The 25,125-nt window shown below is 41.7% G+C and overlaps 1 protein-coding gene across 9 annotated transcripts in view; it reads left to right on the top strand.

Annotated features, from left to right (window-relative positions):
- The window catches only part of SEPTIN10 (septin 10), a 78,437-nt gene that overhangs the window by 13,182 nt on the left and 40,130 nt on the right, over positions 1 to 25,125 (top strand). For 3 of the 9 annotated variants that reach the window (XR_004903350.1, XM_036026640.1, XM_036026643.1), the window contains exons 2-3: positions 16,745 to 16,810; positions 24,968 to 25,085. The exons of 3 other annotated variants lie outside the window; for them this stretch is intronic. Coding sequence is in view for 5 of the 6 variants with exons in the window: in XM_036026640.1 (XP_035882533.1) it covers positions 16,745 to 16,810; positions 24,968 to 25,085 (184 nt within the window). In the remaining variant the exon portion in view is untranslated. Of the gene's footprint in view, positions 1 to 16,744; positions 16,811 to 17,336; positions 17,388 to 24,964; positions 25,086 to 25,125 lie in introns of those variants that run through there. 3 more of the 9 variants (XM_028512440.2, XM_036026641.1, XM_036026642.1) reach the window with 3 other exon arrangements.

The following is a 25,125-nucleotide window of genomic DNA, read 5'->3' as shown; positions in this document are numbered from 1 at the left end:
ACTAAAGCCTTCTTAGGCTTAAATGATAATGAGCTCACTGCAGTTTTACAACCATACCAATTATACTTTTTTCGCTTATATTGATTTTCCTACTTTCTTTTCTCATTTTCTAGAAAAACTCTTATTTCTCTTTAAGTCTCAGCTCAAGTCTTTTGTTGGTAATGCTTTCTCTGACCATGCAGGTTTCATTACACCCTGAGCTACTGCTGCTTCCTGTCCGTAAGTTGTATTTATGTCTTCCACCTGTACTAAAATTTAAAGTGCAAGAATTTTGACTAATTTACCTTTGATCCTCAATGGCTGGGGTCTGTCATTCTGTCCTGAAAATATAAGGCCTTTTAGTAAATATTGCATGTATTTGTAGAATAAATGAAAAGCAGTGTGTTGATAGACTTCACACTAATTTCTCAGTATTTTTTCCCAAATGTTCCTTGTCAATATTAGAATGAGTTTGTCCCATTTGCTTTTCCTGGGTTAAATAAATCACTTCTCAAATATGATTGTCTTTAAAAAAAATTCCTCATGCAAGGACATTTTCATTTGCTGTTTTAGATTGAGAGAGAGAGAGAGAAAGGGGGGAGAGAGAAACATCTATGGGAGAGAAGCATCAAATCTGTTGCCTCTAGTGCACCCAGACTGGGGATCCACACTGGGACTGGGATCATAGGCATCTGGACTAAGGGGGCTGGTACATGCCCACATGCAAGCTAGGATGAACCTGTAACGTAGGTATGTGCCCTGACCAGGAATCCAACCCGCTACCTTTTGGTTCCGGGAGTGCCGGGGTTCAGCCTCGGCAGGGTCTCAAGGTCCCTGAAGGATGCACAGCTAAGGCAAAGTGAATGAAAAAAGATACCCAATGGGGTGCCAGAGGGCAGCCAGGCTTTTTGGACCCAACTGACTCCCCGAGAAAAATCAATCTTTATTTTTGTAGGGGAGGTTATTCAACATTCAATGCATAGTGTAATTATTAAAACAGAAATGGTTACCACAGAAATAATTTCTAAAAACACAGGTTTTACAGGTCAATCATGTTAAACAAAGAAATAGCCGAAAAGTACAGGAGGTCCTACAGATCAACCATATTAAACAAAGGTTATTTTGACCAAGAGGGTCATTAATCAGCCAACGAAGCTATGAGGGCACAAACTTTCAGGTGCCAATTAGTAACTAGGTATCTATTAAGATTCTAGGGATTGGTTTAAATTAAAAGGGTGCAATGGGTGATTTGTAGGTATATAGAAATCAACTATTATCTATTAAGGTTAAATTTGTCTCGGTTAGGTAACTGTTTTTTTGCCTAGGTTTTTTGATTTATACATCTTGGGGGGGGCCATGTTTTGTGTTTGTTTCCATGTATTGAGATTATTATTTTCAGCTAGAACTCCTTGCTTCTATACACTCCTGTCCAGGGTATGGGGGGGTAGTGGCTCTAATAAATCTTAAGCTTTCAAGTGGTGACTCCCTAAGAAACATTCCTAGCAACAGCTTCCTTCAGCGTTCTGGCAGTTGGTCTGCCCATAGTTTAATTTTGTCCTTAACTTCCCAGGTTGGGGAAGCAGGCAACATTAGGGTTGCTAGGGTCTCTATTCTGTGGTCAGCAAGTCATTTCACACAGAACCAGAGGCATTGTGCAGATTTTTTGTTATAACACACAGGTATCCCAAAATCCCACCACCTATTGCTAGCAGGGATAGGCATACAGGAAGAGATAGACAGGAGATCCGACCATAGTCGCCTCTGCTGTAAAGATGCGTCTCATCCGACCTGACTGTGTCAAAGGTCAGCTGTTGGTCGGCTCCTGACACAGGTGGACACTCCAACCACTGAGCCACACCAGCTGGGGCTTGATTGGCTTTCTTATCACCAGGTCTGCATGGAACATGCTCTTTCTCCCAGGAATTCTAGCCATCTACTTTTCATTCAGTAAGCCTTGAGATTTAGTTCCAAGGAGTCTTTCCACATCAGGCAGGTGCAATTTTGTTGTCTTTTTCCTTAATCTACCTTCTCTGTACATGTAGCTTTTGAAAGGTTTTCTTAGGCTCTGCCAAGGAATAAATGCCAATCAGCTACAAAGTTAGGCAGTATAAAGCTTTTTATTAGAGTTTGCACTTCCGGGCGAAGTTCTCTGGTCCAGAGAAAGGGAGCCAGAGAAGTTGCCCCGAGCAGGGAAAATGGTGAGGTTTTATTTTGGGTTAGCTGTCCGTGGGAGCTGGGGATTTGTCCCTTGTGAACAAAGCAGCAATATCATTGGTGGTTCCCCTCGTGCCCTGGTGACGTCAGCCATCTCTTCCGGGTTGTAGTCCATCCACCATTTTGTCCTACCCAGCCCATCCTGATTTTTTTGATAAGACAAGGGGCACCAAGTTCGATCCAGCTACTTCCTGCTGTCAGGGCTGCGTGGTGGGGAGGGGCTAGAGGTCGGCCATTCCTGGTTTGTTAGGGAGGGGCGAGTAGGTTTGGTCCTGAAGCAGCATCTGGTTGAAGGTAACCTGGGAGTCTTCGAGAATTCTTTCCTGGAGGAATCTCAGGAAACTGGCCAAACATTAATAGTATGCAGATTATTATGAGTGGCCCTAGGACTGGGGCCAGAGTGGTAAAGAGTAGGGAACACCACCACGGGATTATTGTTTTGAGAGAGGTGGGGTCTTGGCGTAATTTGTCCCTGAGATTCTGTAGGGTATTAACATTTTCCTTTACTATGCTGCTTTCATTTATATAGAAGCAGCACTGTTCCTGCAAAAAGAGATATGTCCCTCCTTTTTCTGCTGTTAGTAGGTCTAGAGCTCTGCAGTTCTGGAGGGCATCCTGGGCTACTGAGGTTATCTGTCTCTGCAAAGATGCTAGAGAAGTGGCAGAGGCATCAAGGGCCTGTTCCAACTCAGCCCGTAATTGGCGAGTGGCTTGGAGACTGTGTTAACCCAGCGCTGCCTATCCCAGCTGCTGCCAGGGTTGTGGTGAAGGTTACACCTACTAGTATGGGCAGGAAGACAGCTTGTTTTTCTTTATGCCTGGTTAGTTTGTCCCTGAGCTCTCTTTCTCCATAAAGTATAAGCTATGGGGTCAGCACGGTTGGGAAGTAGGGGAAGGCAGAGGCGGAGTTAATGGTCCGCAGCAGCGTTCCATTGCACCAAAAAAAAAATGTGCCCGGGGGGCTGGTGGTGGTTCCTGATATGGATATAGTTTGATTGCAGGGGGAGGTGCTATCAGTGGCATAACATACCTGCAGCTGGCTTCCAGGATCTTAGAGAAGAGGTACATCCTTTAAGAGGAAAGGTGTGGGGGAGTTGGTGACATTGAGAGGAGTGGGAATGGGGACCGCTGCGATTCGAGAACTGTTGAGATAAGCACATAAGAAACAATCAGTAATATTTCTTATATCAGTAAGGTTTAGGAGGGAAATACCTTGATGTACAAGGCCAAGCTAAGAGAAGGGGGTATTTTCTTGTTTTTCTTGCCAGATTTTTGTTAGTAGAGACTGTTCATGTGCTAGGATAGTATCTGTCAGTATGGTTTTATTCCATGGATCTGGGACAAGGGCTCAGTATATTTCAATCATATTCTGGGGGGTTGAGTATGAAAAGTCTTGATATAATTTTCCTTTTACTCCCTTTTCCCATTTGTAATCCCACGGATCTGTGATAGTTAAGGTCCATGGTTGTTGTTTTTTGGGCCATCTATGATGCCTGCAGGAGTAGTAAGGGCAGCCTCCATATGTGTCTGGCCACCACTTGCACCTTTCCTTTGTTTGATCGTAGAGGAAACACATAGTGGGGAAATTATCTGAGTATCTGGCACTATCTAGTTCTCTAAAGCTACTGGCCAGTGTAGAGAGAAAGATGGATGTAGAGCACCCAGAGGGAGGGCAATCTGTAGAAATGACTGGGTAAGAAACCACCCGTCCATCTTTGTTATAGGTTTCGCATACGAAGAATCTCCAAATGTATGTGCTTTGTAGTTTTAGGAGTGGTCTCTGACAGACATGGGTGAGCAAGGAGGAGGAGAAGGAGGATCTGCAGAAACTTTATTGGGAGAACTTGGTATTTGAGTAAAGCAGACTCAAGTATCTCCTATGAGCTGCGCTGACCACTTTTTTGAGGCAGGGGCCGGTTTAAGGCAGGAGAGGTGGACCCACACTGGCTGACCCACTAATTTTGCTGCTGTGGGGGTGGTTAAAATAACAGTATGGGGTCCTGTCCACTTGGGCTGGAGTGGTCCAGGTTGGCGCTCCTTGAATAATACCTGGTCTCCAGGCTGTAGGAGAGTGGCCGGGCTTGTCTCCGGACACCCCCTACCAGAGGAAGAACTCTGTTAGTGTGTTCACAGAGAAGATGTTGGAGGAGAGAAAGATAGGGCAGATACGAGGCCAGAGGGGGAGTATGTACTGGCAGGTTATGGCTAATTAGGAAAGGGTGACCGTACAGTAGTTTGAAAGGGCTAAGTCCTGTTAGTTCCCGTGGGGCTGCCTGTATTCGAGTGAGGGCCAGGGGGAGCAGAGAGAGCCAGGAATTTCTAGTTTCTAGTGTAAGTCTGGTTAGGTGGGTTTTCAGGATGCCGTTAGCCCATTCTACTTTACTGGAAGACTGGGGATGATAAGGAATGTGCAGCTTCCAGGTGATGCCGAGGGAGGTGGAGACCTGCTGGATGATTTGGGAGATGAAGCCTAGGCCGTTGTCCAATTGGATAGAGGAGGGCAGTCCAAATAGTGGGACGGTATGGTTGAGTAGGAAGTTGGCTACCGTATCCACCGTTTCTCCTGTTGTGGGATGGACCTCAATCTAACCTGAAAACATGTCAACAAAAGTTAAAAGGTAACAAATTTCTTATGGAGAGGCACGTGTGTAAAGTCGACCTGCCAATCCTGTCCCGGGAGGTGTCCATGTAGTTAGTTGATGGACACCTGGGACTTGAGGCTTCATTTCTCCCTGGGCAGATGTCTTGGAGCAAATGGCACATTTAGAGTAGACTTTCTTGATGGCTTGGGAAAGAGTAGGATGAATAAACAAGGGGTCTAGAAACCGCATCAGAGCTTTCGGACCAATGTGCAAAGGTTGGTGAAGTGCAGTGGCCTGTTCTTGGGGTAGGGCTATTTTTCCTTTGAAGAAGAGCCACCTCTCATTTCCTGGGTGCCTGCCCTGCTGGAGGAGGGTGGAGTACTCTCAGGGGGAATAGGTGGGGCGAATATCAGTGGTCAGAAAGAGGATGGGGTGTGGCGGGGCGTGTGTGGTAAGTTCTCGAGCCACAGCATCCGCCCGGGCATTGCCGTAGGAAACGGTCCTGTGAGGCCTGGTGACCCTTACAGTGAACCACCGCTATGGCAGCGGGCAGATTTGTGGCCTGGAGAAGTTTGGCAATGAAATTAACAATGGGTGAACCTTTGGTAGTGAGGAAGCCCCTTTCCTTCCACAAAGCTGAATGGCTGTGAACAATCAAGAAAGCATATTTGGAGTCTGTGTAGATGGTAACCTTCTTGCCCTGGGCTAGGGTAAGTGCCTGGGTGAGGGCTATGAGTTCAGCTTTCTGAGAGGTGGTACCTTCAGAAAGCTTACTGGCTTCAAGGGTTTCAGTCAAAGTTACTACTGCATAGGCCACTCATCTTCAGCCATCAGCTCTGAGCACTGAACTTCCATCTACAAAGTGAGATCTGCCTCAGGGAGAGACTTGTCAGATATATGATCTAGAGGGTGACCAAGGAAGTCTAGTACTTCTGGGCAGGAGTGGGCAGGTTCTACATCTGTAGTGGGGGTTGGGAGGAAGGTAGCTGGGTTGAGGTGTGGTGAGAGCTGGAGAGACAGGGCCGTCCCCTCAACGAACAGGAGGTGAAATTCCTGTAGACAGGAGGGGCTTAAAAGAGAGAGAGCTCGATGGGATAGCAGGTCTGTGAGGCGATGAGAGGAAAATACGGTAACCGGTTGGCATAGAGTGAGCTTGAGGGCTTCCTTTCCGAGTTCTGCTGCGCTCCCCAATGCCTGGAGGCATGGTTGCCATCCACGTAGGGTAGGGTCAAGCTGTGTTGATAAGTAGGCTACTGGGTGGTATGTTGGGCCTACCAGCTGAGCCAAGACTCCAACCACAATTCCCTGCCTCTCATCTGAATAGATGGAAAGGACGAGAGGGAATGGGAAGACTAAGGGAGGGGACCTGTAACCAAGTGCCCTGCAGGATGGTAAAGGCTTTCTGCATTAGCTTGGGAGATGTGAGGGGGGCCTATAGGAGTGTCTTTAGCTGCTTCATACAGTGGTTTGGCGAGCAGGGCAAAGTTGGGGACCCAATGCCTGAAAAATTCAACTAGCCCTAAGAAAGATAGGATTTGATCTCCAGTTGTTGTTAGTAGTTGGAGATTACGCAGTTGTTGAGTGTGGTCCACTGTAAGGCTGTGCAAGGTAGGGGAGAGAGACCTAAGTAGTTGACTTGCTGGCTTGACAACTGAGCTTTGTCAGGAGAGACTCGGTATCCTCTTTGGGCAAGGAAGTTAAGGAGATTAGCAGTGTGTTGTTTGGAATCTTGCAAAGTAGGGCTGCAGAGGAGGAGGTCATCTACATATTGGAGGACTTTGCTGGAGCCTAGGTCACAGGAGGCTAAGTCTCAAGCTAAAGCCTGACCAAATAGATAGGGACTATCTCTGAACCCTTGTGGCAAGACTGTCCGCATGAGCTGTTGTGACAGAGCAGTGTCTGGGTCTGTCCATGTGAAGGTGAAAAGAAACTGAGACTCTGAGTGTAGTGGGATAGTGAAGAACGTGTCTTTGAGGTCTAGAACTGAGAAGTGGGTTGTATTAGGAGGAATGTGAGAGAGAGTAGTATAGGGGTTAGGGACTACCGGGTGGATAGGGATGACTGCTTTGTTGATGAGTCTAAGGTCCTGGACCAGGCGGTAGGCTCCGGATGGTTTTTTAACCGGGAAAATAGGAGTATTGCATGGAGAATTGACAAGGACAAGAAGTTTCTGGTTGAGAAGGCAGGTGATGATGGGCTGTAACCCCTTTAAGTTTGTGTGGGAGATAGGGAATTGAGGTCGGGATGGGAAAACATTGTGCCGTTTTAGGCGGATGATGACCGGGGGGTGATGAGAAGCTACAGTTGGGGTAGAAGTGTCCCATACTTGTGGGTTGAAAAGGGAAAGGGAAATAGGCAGAGCTGGAGGAGGAGTTGGGTTTTCTAACAGGGGGAGGATAAGTGAGGAGGAAGGGGTTGGGTTTTGCATGATCTGGAGAGTGGCACCTAATAGTTGGAGAACATCCCGTCCTAGGAGCAGAATAGGACAGGAGGGTATGAAAAGGAATGAATGGAAAAAGAGAAAGCTGTCCAGACTACAGTTAAGCAGGGGGTTTCGCCACGGGCAAGATGGGGTCCTGTCAACCCCCATAACCGAGATCTGGGAAGGAGTAAGAGGTCCTGAAAAGGATGGTAAGACAGAGTAGGTAGCCTCCGTGTCCACTAGGAAAGAGGTAGACTTACCTGCTTCTTGCAGTGTTACCCTGGGCTTGGCGAGGGTGATGGGGGTCTTGTGTCTTCTGGGCCGCTTCAGACATCTAGGAGTCTGAGAAGTTCCAGCACAGCTAGGGAAGAGTCCACACCTTGATTGGTGGTCCCCCGCATGGAGACGCCAGGGACAAGCCTCTAAGGGGAAGGGCATCCCTCCAGTGGCCAAGCTGTCAGCAATCGGGGCAAGGCTTCGTTGGTGGCCGAGGCTGAGGACACTGGCAGGCCCAGTGCCCTTCTTTGCCACACTTGAAACAGGCCCCCGGTGGGGCGTTCTTTGGCCCAGACTTAGGCTTTGCCCCCCATACTGGTGTTTGCCGCCAGCCACAGGGCCACCAGCATGGCCTGGGTTTGCAGGGCTACCTTTTGCTGTAGGTGAGCCTAGCAGGCAGCCTCAGCCTCTGCTTCCCGGTTATTGGAAACCTTAAATGCCATATTTACCAGATTTCAGATGGGGGTTTGGGGGCCATCCTAGGCCTTTTTCAGTTTCCTTCTAATATCTGGGACTGACTGGGAGATAAGGTGAGTAGCTAAGACAGTGGCCCCATCGTTAGAAGCCGGGTCAAGGTGGGTGTGGAGCACCATTGCCTCGGTTAGTCTGTTGAGAAACAGCACCGGTTTTTCTCTGGAGCCTTAGGTGACCTCTCTGAGCTTATCCTAACTGACTGCTTTCGGGGCAGATTGGTGCATACCGGCTATCAGGCACTTGACCATTTGGTCACGGTCCATCTTATCCGCCTGTCCTACCTGGTAGCCCCAATCTGGGTCCACCTCTGGCACGGTTTCAGCCCCTACTGGCATGAGGGAATTGGTGGCGTGGGTTTGGTCTGCATGAGTCCTAGCTGCAGTCCAGACGCAGTAGTGCTCATCCGGGGTCATGGTGGAAGTTCAAATGATATGCAGGTCATGCCATATAAGGTCATAAGCCTGGACTAGATACTGGAATTCCTTGATAAAATTGGTAGGGTTAGTGGAGGATGAGCCTAGGTGCTTTTCAGTTGAAGAGAGGTCAGTTAGTGAAAAAGGGATGTGAACCCGAATAACACCTTCTGTTTCCACTGCTTCTCAGAGGGGGTAAATACGGGAGTCTAGGGTCTCTAGACTCAGGTGGGAGCAGGTGTGTGAGCTGACTGGGGAAGAAAGGTCTTCAGAGGAAGGGGGAGAATCCTGTTGAAAGGGGAGGGCCGAGGCTGGAGTGGCCATTGGCAGCAGCTGATAAGGAGGGGGAGAAGGAGGGGAAGCAAGATCTTTAGGGGAATCAGAAAAGGAGGAGGGAGGTTCTGGAGCAGTAGGCTTAGGAGGCCGGATGGGTTCAGGGTTCCCTCAGGTGAGGAGAACTTGGGCTGTGGAGCATTGAGTGCACAGATCTGGGCGGGAGCGTAAGGCCCAAAAGCCCTAAATGTAGGGGATCTCAGACCTTTTGCCAGTCCGTCTGCAAAAATTATCTAGGCCAGTAAGAGTAGTGAAATCGAAGATGCCTTCAGGAGGCCAGGTTTCACAATTATCAAGTGGATACAATGGCCAGGTGTAGTGGACAGAAAAATCAGCTATTTTCACTTGAGGCCAGGGTCAATTGCAAGCAAATTTTTCAAAAGGCACCCCAGAGGTGACTTAGGATCTGCTTGGACCCCTGCCCCCCCATTCCTAGTCCCAAGGATGGAAGATCAGTGACTGAGAATTGGCGCCCCGCAACTCAAGTCACTGACCAAGTCGAACAGAAATGGAGTTCAAGGCTGGGGGACGTCTCCACCTGTTCTTGAATCCCAGGGGCAGAACAGTTCCTCCTGGAAGGGCAAACCCTGACGTAGTGCTACGATTTTCGGTAGGAGAGCAACCTCTCTGGCGGACGGGGACCCAGAGTTGGAGTCCAAGGACCAGGAAGTTGAGGGACGGCGGCACTTACCCTGGTTCAGTGTTCGGACTGGTGGGGTGGCCGCAAGGCCTCCTCGGAGAGTAGGGAGAGGAGCAGTCTTCAGCAGACAGCAACTCCTCCCAGGTTTCAGCACCAAATGAAAGGTTTTCTTAGGCTCTGCTGAGGAATAAATGCTAATCAGCCACAAAGCTAAGCAGTATAAAGCTTTTTATTGGAGTTTGTGCTTCTGGGCGAAGTTCTCTGGTCCAGAGAAAGGGGGCCAGAGAAGTCGCCCTGAGAAGGGAAAATGGTGGGGTTTTATTTTGGGTTGGCTCTCCATGGGAGCTGGGGATTGGTCCCTTGTGAACAAAGCAGCAACATATCATTGGTGGTTCCCCTCGTGCCCTGGTGATGTCAGTCATCTCTTCCAGGTTGTAGTTCAGCCTCCATGATTGATTGTAGTCCAGCCACCATTTTGATTGTAGTCCAGCTGCCATTTTGTCCTACCCCGCCCATCCTGACAGTTTTCATGACTCATTCTTCATTCTCCATCCTATCACATGCTTTTTCCTCACTGCTTGCTCATTGGTGTACAGTCATAAAATCTGTGTTGAAAGAGACCTTAGAAACATTATGTTTTGTTTCCCACTCAGTGCAGGAATCAACTCTACAGTGTGCCCAGTTGACAATTACTGTGTCAGCTGGTTGAACCCCCTTACCCATGACCAGCTGCTGAATCCTTCACATGGCAACCCATTCCACTCTTGTTAATTCTAGCTTTTAGTTTCTCTTCATTGTGTCAAATCTGATCTATTTATGGGTCCTAGTTTTTCCCTTGAGAGATGCATTTCCATAAGACTGACTCTAGATGTTTGAGTACACTTTGCTGTTCCTTGATGGTGCAATAGGCTAGCAATTTTGGGAAGGTAGAATCCCTTAACTCATACATTATTAGAATGTAGTTTTTAGAAGGCTTAAAAATTTAACGTGTAAGATGTAAAGTCATAAAACAAGTCGGCAAACATTTAGATCAGGGGTGTCAAACTGACTGTCATCAGGGGGCCACATCAGCCTCGTGGTTGCCTTCAAAGGGCCAGAATAATTTTAGGACTGTTTGAAGGCTGAAATAATTTTAGGACTATATAAATGTAACTACTCCTTAACTGTTAAGGAGTTGAAATTACATTCGGCCCTTTGAAGGCAATCACGAGACTGATGTGGCACCCAGCGAAAATGAGTTTGACACCCGTTATTTAGATGCATTTTTAAACCTCAGTGTGTAGAAAGATTTTCTGTACATTAAAAAAGAAACCATAAAGGAAAAGATTGATGGATTGGACTCTGAAAATTGAAAAGATCAGTGACCAAACAGAAAAGACTTGCAATAACCATGACAAACTTATATCCAACAGTTCTTAGAGAAACTGAAAAGAAATACCCTGATAGGCTAGTGGGGGGAAGACATGAACTGGTGATTTATGAAAACATACTATATACTTTTTAGGTCAGTAACCTAAATAAAATTTTCAAAATACCAGAAGGCAAATTAACTTGTTAGTTTTTGCCTATCAAATTGACAAACACTTACAAATTATTAATACCCTGCCTGTATTAATGACTATATAATGAAATGGACACTTTTTTTATAACTACTTTTGGAAAAGTAAGCAGGTACATACAACCTTTGTGAGGTGCAGTTTGGCAATATGTTTATATTTTTCACCAGTATTATATTCTCAGAATTTACCATGAGGAAATTAACGGATGTACAAAATAACTGATACTTATACAGGTGTGTTCCTTTGGATCTTCTGAGAAGCAGATGCTGACTAATTGGAAGTGTAAGATACAGATTGATTCAGGTTGGACGATGGGAGGAGAGGTAATGCTTCTGAAAGTGAAAGGGGGAGGAAACAGGACTGAAGAGGAAAAGCCTCCAGGCTTCATGCAGATTTTGACCTGCGGTGAAAGGAAATGTTAGGAAGCAGAATTGGGCAGAGAAAGCCTCCCAAGTTCTTACTTACCTGGAAAAGCCTGGGACAACACAGTGGAGAGCTTTGACTGCTTGTTGGTTTTGCCTCCTTAGGGCAGAAGGGGACAGGCCCTGACACCCTTATTGGGCTGGGTCCTTGGCTAGGAGCTGTCTGGGAAGAAGGTGGTCTTGGGTGAGTACGGTGCAGGCCCTGAAGGCTCTGCAGCTGAAGGTTGTCCGCTAACTGCATTCCTCCTAGCCAAAGGTCAAGTTCTTGCTGAAAGGTAGACCTGAGTGGAGGATCTCTTTGGCTGCAACAACAGGGACATTTACTGTGGTGTTATTAAAACAACACAATTAGAAACATTATTTTTTTCCTATAATAAACATGAAATATTCCTGTTCTAATTCAGGGAGGAGGTAGTTTCAAAATAAGATTGCATGCGTATTTTAAGCAGCAGTGTAAGCTTTTGTTAAGCTTGAAACCAGAAACTCTTTTACATGAACAACTATCAAGAATTTTTTGTCTTGATATTTTGACCCTGAATATTGGACTTTTTATTTATCATTCAGCTTTTGTAGTTATTGGAGATGATGTAAAATTGAGGTAAAATTGATGTATTAATGGGACGTGGACTACCCTACGTTGTCTTAGGCTGAGACTGCCCTGGGGAAGATCCAGGCAGGGCATACACACAGGAAGCCAGTGTGTCGAGGCCAGGGTGTCACTTTGCCTTATATTTCCAAGTCTTCTGATTTTAATTGATTCTTTTTTCCTGGGTTGCAATTAGCATCCACTTCTAGAATCATCCTCAACATACTTATATGAGGCAGCCACTAACCTGCAGTGACCATGAACGCTGCAGATGCTCAAGACACAAGAAAGCACACACGTGGACTACTGAGTCCTGTGGAGAAATAGGAATGGAACGGCCACTCTCTTAAGAGGGGAGCACCACACCTTCCTGCCCAAGCAGGCTTTTATTAAGAATACAGATACAATTTGTTGATTACAGTCTGGCACAGAAGATCAAATGAATAGGTAGCTTTCAAAGGGCTGACAGGACTCACACTGAGTTTTTGGGGTTTTATCACTTAAAAGGCTATGGGACCTAAAAGCTAGGTTTCCTGCCTGTGCCTTCATATTCTAATTCAAGAGGATCCTCCAGCAGGCAGGTCTCACAGGATCTTGCTGTATTCTGTGCCCCAGGTCTAATTACCTCGGGGGTCCGCCGACTCTGGTCTGGACTGCACTGCACCTGTTATTTCCACAGGCCTGAGTTGGGCAGAGGAGACAAAGGCAGCCAGGAGACTTGGATTTCTCACAGCCAGAACAAGAACTCAGGCTTTGTCAAAGCTGAGGGGGCAGGGGTCGATGTCGATCACCCCCTCATTTCCACAGCCCCCTGAGTCTCTTCCCTGGTAGTTTTTCCCATGTGATCGTGTCTGTCTTAGATTCATTCTCTTTAGAGAATTGTTACCCATCATTGACTCTCTGACCAAGCCATGGGAGCCAGGCAAGGAGGAGGCAGCACTCCTGCCAGTGAGATGAGCTTTGTCTCCTTAGTGTCTCCTGGTCTGGAGGTCTCCCACTCAGCCTTAGCCATGGGGGGCGGGGTTACAGCTTCCTGACACCAGGCAGGGGCAGACCCCAAAACTTATATTTAGGAAAATTTTAGATCAGCATTATTAATTTTAAAGTTTCCTTAACCTGTAGATTTAATCAAATGATTTTTAAAGAATGAGCCTGTGTAATCTTTCAAATTATTGTTTTAAGCTAAAAAACGCTGCTCTCTCAAAAATCATTAAATAGGCCCATATTTGCTTCTATTTCTTGGATTAACTTTATAAAGATAAAAGTTATGTGAAAGTGAAGTTAAAATGAAGTTATCTTTAAAGTCAAGTTAGAATTCTTAGAATTCGTTTCCTCCAAGGTTCATTGTTGTATCTTGAGCCTATAATGCAGTTTCTGGGGAAGGTTTCCAAGTAGAGTAAGGAAAGTTATCTAGGGTCCTGTTGTGAAAGGATCACCAAATGCTTTCCTGTTATTTGGCTGGGAGGAATAAGGTCATCTAATACATGTCTCCCAAAGGACCCTAGGGCAAATCCTGTGCTACCTCTCTTGTGTTACCCATACTCCCCAAACTGAAATTTTGAAGAAGGCAGAAAACCTGATTTTCCTTCAGCTACCCTTAGAATGTTACGGTACTTTTTTCGATGATACATTATATACTACAACTTTAGGAAATAAATACATTTGTATTAGACTTTGCCAGGAGTTAAAGCACTGTTTAATATTTTTTCCTTTTAGGTAGTAAGTGTATATAGGTTTAAATATAAGTATGTTTCTACATGTGTGGTGTACATATGTATTTAAGATAAAAATACAGAAAAGGCAAGCCGTGTGACTGTGTAGTCAAGTGGAGTAAGATTATGATTGCTTGTTAGGAGTTTGTGTTTCTATGAGATAAGTTTTTAAGGTCAAGTGTCATCTCTTACTCCTCCTGAGACCCCAGTATCCAGCATAGTGATTTGCACATGGTAAGTAGGTGGTCAGTTGGTAGAGTAGACTGGAATTCCTCTTCCAGCTTTGTTTAAATTCAGGCTTCACCACTAGAGGGACTAGGTCAGCTCTTGTCTCTTACTATTTCATGTTCGGTAATGTCCTGTTAATTTATTAAAAATTGTTTTCATTCTAAAACTTGTTTTGGAAATTTAATTAGTCAAGTAATACCAGTGGAAAATATTAAAAACAACTATTTATAATACTTTTATATGACTGATTCTTACTTCCTAATCAAAACGTTTATCCACAAAGATTTTAAGTAGGCTTTTTGGCATGTATTCAGAAATACAGGAAATGAATAAACAAAAGCAGATATTTGATAAGAACTTACATAAATGACAGAAATGTAACCAGGTTTTATTAGTCAGAGGTTAATGACAAGTGATTACAAACCTATCTTTATTTTTTCTAAGTAAATTTTACTTACTGAGTAAATCAAACTATTTACTGAGCAGCATTTCACAAAAATCTAGTCATATGTTATCCACTATATTAAAAACTGACAACTACTTTCTTACTGTAATTTTTAAAAGTTTAATTTTAGTTAAAGTTATACAGTGATAAGTGGAAATAATACAGCCTTCAGTGAATTAGATGTGTGCCACCTACTTCCACCACTGATGTAAGCAAATAGCATGTTACATGAGAAAGTAAAACTGAGCATGGAATGTTTATTGGCAAGGCTCTGCACAGGGCCTCCACACAGATACTTTCCAGGGCACTTCTTTGCCTTTAACACAAGCCAGACCCTCCAGGTAGACATTTCAAAGTTCCTCAGTTAGCTTCTGGTATGTAGTATCTCTGATCTGTTTCTCAACCTCTCTCCTAACTTGGCAGCAAGAGACCACTGAACACTTCTTTTTGTTCCCAAATTCTTATAACCAGTATTTACTTTCTGTACAGATGAACTTCTGTCTCCCTTCTGGTGCTCATGGGTGTTTTCTACCTTAGGAATGACCTCATCTGATGCTTTATCACCTTTCTGACTCATTTAATATCATTTTCTTCTTAGAAACTGCTCTGGCCTTTAATTATCTCCTCCTCCTCCAAATCTCCATAACAACCACTGCTCTGTTGTAGTCACTGTCACCTTTCTGTTCTGGCATAGGAGAGGGATACGATCTACTGCTTGTGTGCCACGCAGTGACTAGAGTGAACAAGCTTGTTACAATGGCAGGGCACTGGCTAGAGGGAGTAAAGTGAAGTATATGTATAGTTAAAAACAAAACCTTAGACCAGTCTGATGTGCTTTGTATCATTATGTACTTCTTACTTTTTAAATTGTGTACTTTTACATAGGGACATCTTCCAAATGATAAGAGGCATTTCATGTTGGAAGAGTATGTTCAGTCAGCTACTCAGGATTTGGAAACACTGTATATGTAGTGATTACTTAACAAGGCTAGATTATCCAGATGTACCAGAGGAAGGTGGTTGTTAGCATTCTGTAAAATCCAGTCATGAAGTACCTGTGTGTCTGCTTGGGACTGCATTCATACCTCAGGGGCAGGGGGATGGAATTGGGGAGTGAGGTGCAGAAACACCACTCCTTTACTGCAGCGGTAAGGTTCTTCCTTTTATCACTGTAGCATAGATCATTGTAATCAAAGACCAGGGGACTGCTTAAATAAAGATGGGACATCCATGTATACTTTAGTATATAGAACAGAATGCTATTACTATAGACACAGTGAAATACATCTGGGTACTGGTGAAACAGTCTCCAGGACAGACTAAGCAAAAAAACAAAACAAAATAAAACAAAACAAAAAAACCCAAAAGCAAACAAACAAAAAACCCAATACAAAGCAATAGGCTATTCCCATAAACAAAGGAGGACTGTGTATTTGTGTTTGTTTCTGCATGTACGGGCCATCCCTGTAAGGGGACATGAGTCTGGTGGCCTCTCGGGAGCAGAACTGCTGAGGTACTAGAGAATCAAAGGTAGGAAGGGAACTTATTGTACACTATATTCTCATTGGCCCTGTTTGCATGTTTCCTTGACGACATCCACATTAATACTACTTTTTAAAAGTGTAGACATTTCCTCAGTGTCTTGTGCTGTAGTCTGAAGTAGTAGTGCCTTCTGAGGCAGCACTGGAGATAGACACAGTTTCTCTCATACCTCTCTTCCCCTATTCCTGATTGTTGCAAACACAGTGAATATGTATTTCATTTACAACTTGGGACAGCAGAAGGAAGAGCTTTGCTGTCATATCAGACATATATTCCACAATTTACTGAGATGAGTTATTTAACCATTCTGAATTGTAGTTTTCTCATGCATGCCATGGAAATGTATAGCTGGATCTGTTGTGAGGTTTAAATAAGAAAATGTAATGAGCTAGCATAGTGATGGGAATATAATAGGAGTTTTATAAATGAAAATTATTTCTATTTTAATTGGATAACTAAGGAACGTATTCACATTTTAAAATCCTTAACTTTTTCAACTATACTGAAAATTTCCCCTGGTATCCTATAGTGCAATACACTGAATTTTGAGTGCCTCTTAGCTCCTAGAGTATTTTTTAAGTGAAATAGCTTATTTTCCATTTTTTAACCTCATAAAGTCTTTCAAATAAAAGTAATGTTCTTTGTCTTCCTGTATGTAAATAGGCATTTACTATTTTTAAAATATTTTTTGTGTATATGCTTAAATGTATTAATGTATATTATATGTTGAATATTATATATGAGTATTATTTATGCAGATATCTGTCTAGTAAAAGTTTTAAACATGAGTCAGTTGTGTAGATTACAAGTCAAAATTTGGTAATAATGACAATATTAGAATTCCTTTTCATTGTAAATATATTAATTATATACAGGTTTTTTTTAGCAATATCTGTATTTTCTTTTAATTTTTTCAGCTCTTTCAGTCTCACATGGCAACAAAATCTTGTATGTCCTCCCAGGTATCTGATGATGAAAAGAGAGTGAGTATATAGATGTATGTTGTATTCCAAATGCCCCTGTTTTCAAGATAACTATTCAGAGACAGGAAAGACTTTTGTTTGTACTTACCTTGAATGTGAATTAACTTTTATGTTGATTCAAGTTAAAAATTAATGATGGATTGAATAATCATGTGTCCAATGTCTATCCCACTTGACATTAAGGAAATTAAAATTCAAACTGAAGAGTAGCACTGCTTTTGAGGGGTATACTTGCAGAACTTGGTTGATGTAGATAACTCTTTTAATTCTCTAGAGTGTAGGAAGTTGTCTTCCTGAGTAACAAGATGAGACCTTAATATTTCCAGGGTCCTAAATGCACCTGGAGGGGAGGGATGTGTTTTAGTAATTCATATTAAAATTTATATTTAAGTAGAGAAAGTAAATTTAACTTGGTGAAAGAGAGCTGTCCATTTCTTTTAGAAAGAAAAATTACAAATGTAAGCATGGGTAATTCAATAAGATTAAATAATTTCCTTATGGTCTGTCCTTTAGTTAAATCTCTCACATGGCAACAAAATCTTGTATGTCCTCCCAGGTATCTGATGATGAAAAGAGAGTGAGTATATAGATGTATGTTGTACTCCAAATGCCCCTGTTTTTAAGATAACTATTCAGAGACAGGAAAGTTCTTTTCTCTCTTCCCCCACACATGCTAAGGTTCCCACACTTTTGATAAATCATAATTAGACCACCAAATAGCCATCCTTTTTGGTCTTTTCTCTCATTGGTAATAATAGTATATTTTATCTTTATTTTATCCCCATGAGGACTTTTTGAATTACTCTTTTTTTAAAGATTTTATTTATTTGCTTTTAGAGAGGAGAAAGGAGAGGGTTAGAAAGAGAAACATCAGTGTGTAGTTGCCTCTCATGCGCCCCCTACTGGAGAGCTGGCCCACAACCCAGGCATGTGCCCCGACTGGGAATCGAACCAGCAACCTTTTGGTTCTCAGGCTGGCACTCAGTCCATGGCACCACACAAGCCAGGTCCTTTTTGAATTACTTCTAATCTGTTTTCTAACAAGTTACTTTTGTGAAATTACTATCACAATTATTAGCAATCTTTTAGTGCTTACTCCTCATTTTTTCTGACCCCTCTTCATATTTTTGAAAAGTTTCTTTTGTTTTCATGACATTAAAATTATATAGCTTTAGAGTTCTGGCCAAGATGGAGGCATAGGAAGAAATGCTTATCTTCCTCGCACAACCAAAAGAAGGATAGCAACCAATCTAAAAACAGTAAAAAACCAGAAGTGCCAGAAAAATCATACTGCATGGTACTGCAACAACCAAGCAGTCAAAGAAACATTTGCCTGGATTAGTAGGAGGGGCGTAGCCAGGCAGAGAGGTCACACGGCAAGGCTTCAGACTGTGCACATAAGGCAGGGCTGGCTGAACAGGAAACTAAAGACTCAAAGCTAGCTGTAAATGACTGTGGGGGTTGCCATGGCAGGAGAAATTTCCTGTCTCACATGACACAATTCTTTGGAAAATGGGGCTAGAGCAGAGCAAGGGAGCATATTGTTCCCTCTCTGACCCCTCCCCCACATACAGCGCCACAACACAGCAAAGAGGGGCTGCACCCTGGCCAACAATACCTAAGGTCCTGCCCCCTTATACCATAACTACCCAAAGTGAAATAAAACAAAATATACAGGGAACCAACAGTGAAGGGAAGGACTCAAATCAATGATTTAGAACCAAAGGAAGAAATAAATATTCAACCAGAACAGAATGAGTAAACAAGAATTAAAAATGAGCAGTGGCTTAGGAAACTCTGGGACAACTTGAAATGTTCCAACATTCGAATAATAGGGGTGCCAGAAGAAGAACAAGAGAAAGAAGTTGAAAACTTACTTGAACAAATAATGAAGGAAAACTTCCCGAATATGGCGAAAGAAATAGACTTCCAGGAAGCCCAGAGAGTCCCAAAGAAATTGGACCCAAAGAGGAACACACCAAGGCACATCATCATTAAGGTACCTAAGATTAAAAATAGAAACTTAAAGCAGCAAGATGAAAGGAGAGAGTTATCTACAAAGAAGTTCCCATAAGACTATCAGCTAATTTCTCAAAAGAAACCTTACAGGCAAGAAGGGGCTGAATAGAAATACTCAAAGTCATGAAAGGCAAGGACCTACATCCAAGATTACTCTCTCCAGCAAAGCTAGCATTTAGAATGGAAGGGTAGATACTGTGCTTCCCAGACAAGGTCAAGTTAAAGGAGTTCATCAGCCTCAAGCCCTTATTATATGAAGTGTTAAAGGGACTTATCAAAGGAATAGGGGAAGATCAAAAACTATGAACAGTAAAATGACAACAAACTCAACTATCAACAACTGAACCTAAAAAAATGAAAACAAAAACTAAGCAACAACTAGAATAGGAATAGAATCAGAGAAATGGACATCACTGAGGCAGGGAGAGGAAGAATGTAGTGGGGAAAGTATAGGTGATTATAGTTGGTAGGCATAAAATAAACGAGAGGTTAAGAATGATATAGGGAACAGAGACATCAAAGAACTTATATGTACAACCCATGGACATGAACTTAGGTGGGGAATGCTGGAGGGTTGGGGGTGTGAAGGGCAGAGGGGGGATGAAGGGGGAAAATTAGGAAAAGTATAATAGCATAATCAGTAAAATATACTTTAAAAAATTATATAGCTTTAGAGCCAGAAGGATTTCTACAGCCATTTGGTTCAACTTTTGCACTTGCTTATTAGACAATAACTATTATTTTAATCTTTAATACTTTTATGACTGGGGAAAATAATGTTTCCTTACTCTTTTTTAATTATAAAATAATATGCTTACCTGACTAAAAATTATTTAAAGGCCACAAAAGAAAATACAGTGTACTGGTTTTCTGTTGCTCCATAGCAAATTGCCACAAATTTAGCTGCTTAAAACAGCACCTGTTTATTAGCCCACACTTCTGTAGATCAGAAAGCCAGGCACAGCACAGCTGGCTTCTTTGCCCAAGGCCTCACACTCAGGATGTTGACTGGCTGGGTTCTTACCTGGAGACTCCCCTTCCAAACTCAGGTTATTGGCAGAATTCAGTTTCTTCCTGGCCAATTAGTAGCAGGTCCTAATCATTCTTAGGTCCTTGTCATGTGGCTCCCTTTTATCCATACAGCAAGGGAGAACTTGAATCCCCTTCTTGCCTCAAACCCAATTCTTTGGAAGTTCTCAGCTCTTTCTATACTACACTTTGTGATTGTAGCTTTGAGTAGAAACTGTAAGTCCTTTAATTTTGTTCTTTTACAGAATTGTTTTACTATTCTAAATCTTCTACATTTCCGTATAAATTTTAGGATCAGCTTGTCAGTTACTATTTTGACAGTATATAGTTGGATTTTGTTATTTTATCCAGTTTGACAGTTTCCTTCTTTTAATTGAAATGTTTAGACCTGCACTATCTGGTATGGTAGCCATTAGCCACATGTGGCCCTTTAAATTTAAATTAGTTAAAATTAAATAAAATTTTATTAAATTAAGTTCCTCAGTTACATTGGTTACATTTCAAGTGCTTAATATCTGCATGTGACTAGTGAGTATCTGTTGCACAGCTCAGATATTGAAAATTTCCATCATTGTAGAAAGTCCTATTGGACAGCACTGGTTTACATCATTTATCTTTAATTTAATTATAGATATTGCTGAATTTAAGTCTATCAGTTTGCTGTTTGTCCTGTTTTTTTCTTTCCTTTTCCTACCTTCTTTTAGATTAATAGAGTTTTATGATTGCATTTTATCTTCCCTATTGGCTTATTAGCTATATTTCTGGTTTTTTAAAAAAAATTTTAAAATAGTAATTGATACAGGCTTCAACTGACATACCACCTTCAAACAATATTATAGTAGTTCATGAATAATACAGAAACATTACAACAGTATATCTCCATTCCCCTTCCTATCCTTTGTGCTGTTATTATCATACATTCTATTTCTCCATGTATTATAAATCCTGTGATAATTGTTGTTGCTTTAAACATTCAATTATATTTTCAAGAAATTTAAACAAGGAAGGAGCTCTCTCACGTTTATGCATTTTATTATTTCTAAAATTTTATTAAATTTATTGGGGTGACATTGGTTAATGATATTACATAGATTTCTTTTTTTAAAATTTGTTGTTCAAGTACATTTGTATCCATTTCCACCACACCACATCCCTCACCCCACCCATCCTTGCTTCCTACCCTTGAACCTACCCCCTTTGGCTTTGTCCATGTGTCCTTTATAAATGTTCCTTAATGGCCTTCCTCCTATTATCTCCCTCCCCACTCCTCTCTAGTTACTGTCGGTTTGTTCTTTACTTCAGTGTCTCTGGTTGCATTTTGCTAGCTTGTTTGTTTTGCTCATTAAGTTCCACTTACAGGTGAGATCATATGGTATTTGTCTTTTACCACCTGGCTTACTTCACTTAGCATAATGCTCTCCAATTCCATCCATGCTATTGAGAAGGGCAGGAGCTCCTTGCTTTCTGCTGTGCAGCATTCCATTGTGTAAATGTACCACAGTTTTTTGATCTACTCATTTACTGATGGGCACTTCCAATACTTGGCTATTGTAAATTGTGCTGCTATGAACATTGGTGTGCATAGGTTCTTATGAATTGGTGTTTCAGGATTCTTAGAGTATAATCCAAGCAGTGGCACTGCTGAGTTTACTGCCAATCTGAGTTTCCACCTATTATTGTTTCCCTTCTCTTGAACTTTTAACATGTCATATAGTGTACATCTACTTACAATGACTTTTCTCAGATTTTGTCTAAAGATGTCTTCATTTTGCCTTCATTGGTAAAGAATATTTTCACTTGATAATAGAATTCTTGGTTGCTGTTTTTTTCTTTTGGCATTTTATTGATATTGTTGTATTGTTTCTTGGTTAGCATTGTTTCTTATGAGAAACCTGTGGTCATTTTATGTTTTACTTATATATAATCTGTCTCCCATACCTGGTTGCTCATAAAGTTTCCCTTTATCCTTATTCTTAAACAGTTTGCTGTGACATGCCTACTTGTGGGTACCTTTGGATTTTTCCACTGTAGTTTGCTGAAATTCTTTGATCTCTGAGGTCATATTTAGAAAATTGGAAAATTTTCAGTCACTCTTACTCAGATATTTTCTTTCTTCCTCCCCTTGCCTGTCTCCTTCTTCACCTGAGGTTTCAATTATAGGTATGTTAGATTATTTGTTATTGTCCCATAGGTTTTTGAGTCTCTGTTATAGTTTCATTTTTTTTCTGTGAGAGAATTTTAGCTTGGATAATAACTATTGCAACAAATCTCTGTTCCATGGTTTGATCTTCCTTTCTGTCTGTTGCCTCTAGTTGTTGAGAGCTTTCTTTAATATCTCATGATTCCCTCTGATGTCACCTATTGTGTCCATCTCTCTTTCCTGTGGAAAAGTGTATATTTTTCTTACTTAGTATGATTACAATAGCTATTTTAAAGTTCTTATGAGATAATTCAGCTTTTGGTTTATTTGTGGATCTCTTTCTGTTGAGGTTTTTTTTCCTTGAGTATGAATTCACCTTTTCTGCTTCCTCCTATATGGTAGTTTTTGATTGTATAGGAGATGTTGTGAATGATACATTGAGGAGGTGCTAGATTTTATTTTCTTCTTCTGAGGAGTGCTGACCTTTTTTCTAACAGGCAAGTTATTAGATGGTCACATTGATTATGTTGAGCTTTTGTTATAGTCAGTGTTAGAGTAGGTCTACTTCAGCCATGCTTTCTATATAGGGAGCATTTCTGACTCCTGGAATGTGATTCTTATTCCTAACATATAGCCCATTAAGGTTTTCATTGGGAAGCCTTAAAGTGTTTGCCAAGCACCTTTTAATTTACAGACTCAAAATTCAAGCCCCCCAGAATGGCTCTCTTGAACACTCTGTGTAACTTCTTCCTATTTTTCCCCTGCTAGGCTATTTGTATTTATCCTATGCATGTGCAATTCAACAGTCAGCCAAGGATTTGAGGGAAGTGTATTTACAGGTTTTGGACTCCCTCCTTTCTATAATTTTCTCCTGCATTTACATGACCTTTTCTCCAACTGACTTACCAACCCAATAAGACTGCCACTGGCATTTTGAGCTCTATCTTCCTTTTGCAACAATGACTGGGGAGTGTCCTCAGGGGGAAAGCTAGAAAATATCTCACCTTATATATTTTTCTTGTTTCAAGAGTCTCCCCTTCAATGTCCACCAGCCTTGAAAATGTCCACCAGTACTTTTTCAAGTACTCCAGTACTTGAAAAAATTGATTATAGTTATTATTAATTGGAAGGTTAGGTGACATTGTTATTCTGCCATTACTGGGTGCTAGGACTGTACCTATAATTTTATATTGTACTTTTTTCATATAATATGTTAATATAAGAACCAGTGGTCATCCATTGACACATATGAGAGTATTCCAAAAAGAGGGAATCATCTGGCAAAAATGTCATTTTGTTTGCTGTGTTTAAGGCTTCCTTTCAACCAGATATTGTGAAGTTTGTTCACACCAACTTGTGCAAAACACTACTGACAGCCCTATGCTGTCAGTGAATTGGCAGGCCATCAAACCAGCCTTAGGTACTAGCAGAGCTATGACTCAAATTCCCAGAGTTTGAGGTGGTGGAACTCATCATTCTGATCAGGGTGCTTTTGGATATATGTGTCATCCACATGTTTGCACCAACCAAAACCTGGTGCCATTGGCTCCACAGAGTGAACATGATGTTCCATCAAGCTCTGCCTTGGTTGCACTGGTCATGTCTAAAGGTCATCATATTGAGGAAGTTCCTAACTTCCTTTTGTGGTTGAAGATAAAGTTGAAGGCTACAAGATCAAAGAGGCTGATTTGCTTCTTAAGAAACTTAAGGCCTAAAATGTTATTATAAAAAAGTCCGTGCCTCTCAGTGAATGAGAGATGACAAGAGCAAAATCAGAAACCATCGTAGTATCCAGCACAGAGGACCTTGCATTATTCAAAACAGAATTTTTAAATACAAAATTGTGTATTTATTCTTACCTATTTAAACTTTGGTCACCTTCAAAGTACTCTCCATTTGATGCAATAAACCTATTGAGATGTTTTTTCCACTACTCAAAACAGTTTTTGAACTCGTTGATTTTGATGCCTTTTAGTGTTTCTGCCATTTTTTGTGTCCCCTCTTCCACATCGGCAAACCATTTCCCTCTGAGAACTCTTCATCTGGGGAAACAAAAAAAGTCTTTTGGGGTGAAGATAGAGTAAATAGGGTAGGACATGGGTGTCTTACCATTTTTGGTCAAAAACTTCTGAACACAGCTTGCAGTGTGGACAGGTGCACTCATAAATCACTCACTATGAAATGGGCAAATGTGTTGAGTCAAAAAAATTCACTGAAGTCTAATGCAGCCTGTCACAATAATGCCGGGTGGTACACTCATACAGATGGGTACCTAGAACACTCACCTAACAGGGGAAGCCTATATGCTGTGAGGGGCTCACCCACCAGAGGATAGGTGGGGGGTCCCCCCTCATATAATGAGAACAACAGTATCATCAAAGCCTTCAGAAACATCCTTGGAATTTCTCTGCATACTGTAAACAAACTGAACACTTTGAAGCTTGCTCCTGATGGAATTGTGGGCTGTTACTACTACATTTGGATTAAAAGTACTTTCTGCAAGCTAGATGATCTATATGGCACTACCACAGAAGAAAACAAACGTGCAGCATAAACTTAAATTTGTTTATTCCATAAAGGTCAAATCACTATGAACAGCTAATTTTGAATAAAAATCTGATCAAAGGCAAAAAAAAACCCAAATTAAAATGTTATTAAAAATGTATCACAAAATTACTTTAAACATTTTGTTTTACAAATGAATGCCAGTTTTTTCTCTTTTGGATATTTTCCTCTTTTGAAAATCAAATATTTTAATGTTATAAGTAGTGCTGAAATCTCATTATATGAAAAGAAATACATGTTTTGAGGGTCTGGACACGTTTCTCACAAATTTACTTAGTTGTATCTTGGAAGGTAAAATGATCTTAAAATTTTAAGTTTCTTTGATATATTTATTCTTTCAAACTTCCTTATATTCTGTCTTAGTAAAGATTTTGTTTTTGTTGTTGCTATTTTTTTTTCTTCAGAAAAGAGAAAATATTCGTTCTTTGACTATGTGTGGCCATGTTGGTTTTGAGAATTTGCCTGATCAGCTGGTCAACAGATCCATTCAGCAAGGCTTCTGTTTCAATATTCTCTGTGTTGGTGAGTGCCAGACTCTTTCTCTAAGTTATTCCTTCATGTT

This window comes from Phyllostomus discolor, chromosome 5 (assembly GCF_004126475.2).
Source record: "Phyllostomus discolor isolate MPI-MPIP mPhyDis1 chromosome 5, mPhyDis1.pri.v3, whole genome shotgun sequence".
NCBI lineage: Eukaryota > Metazoa > Chordata > Mammalia > Chiroptera > Phyllostomidae > Phyllostomus > Phyllostomus discolor.
Note: the sequence above shows the minus strand (reverse complement) of the source record. Positions and strands in the feature narration are given on the sequence as shown.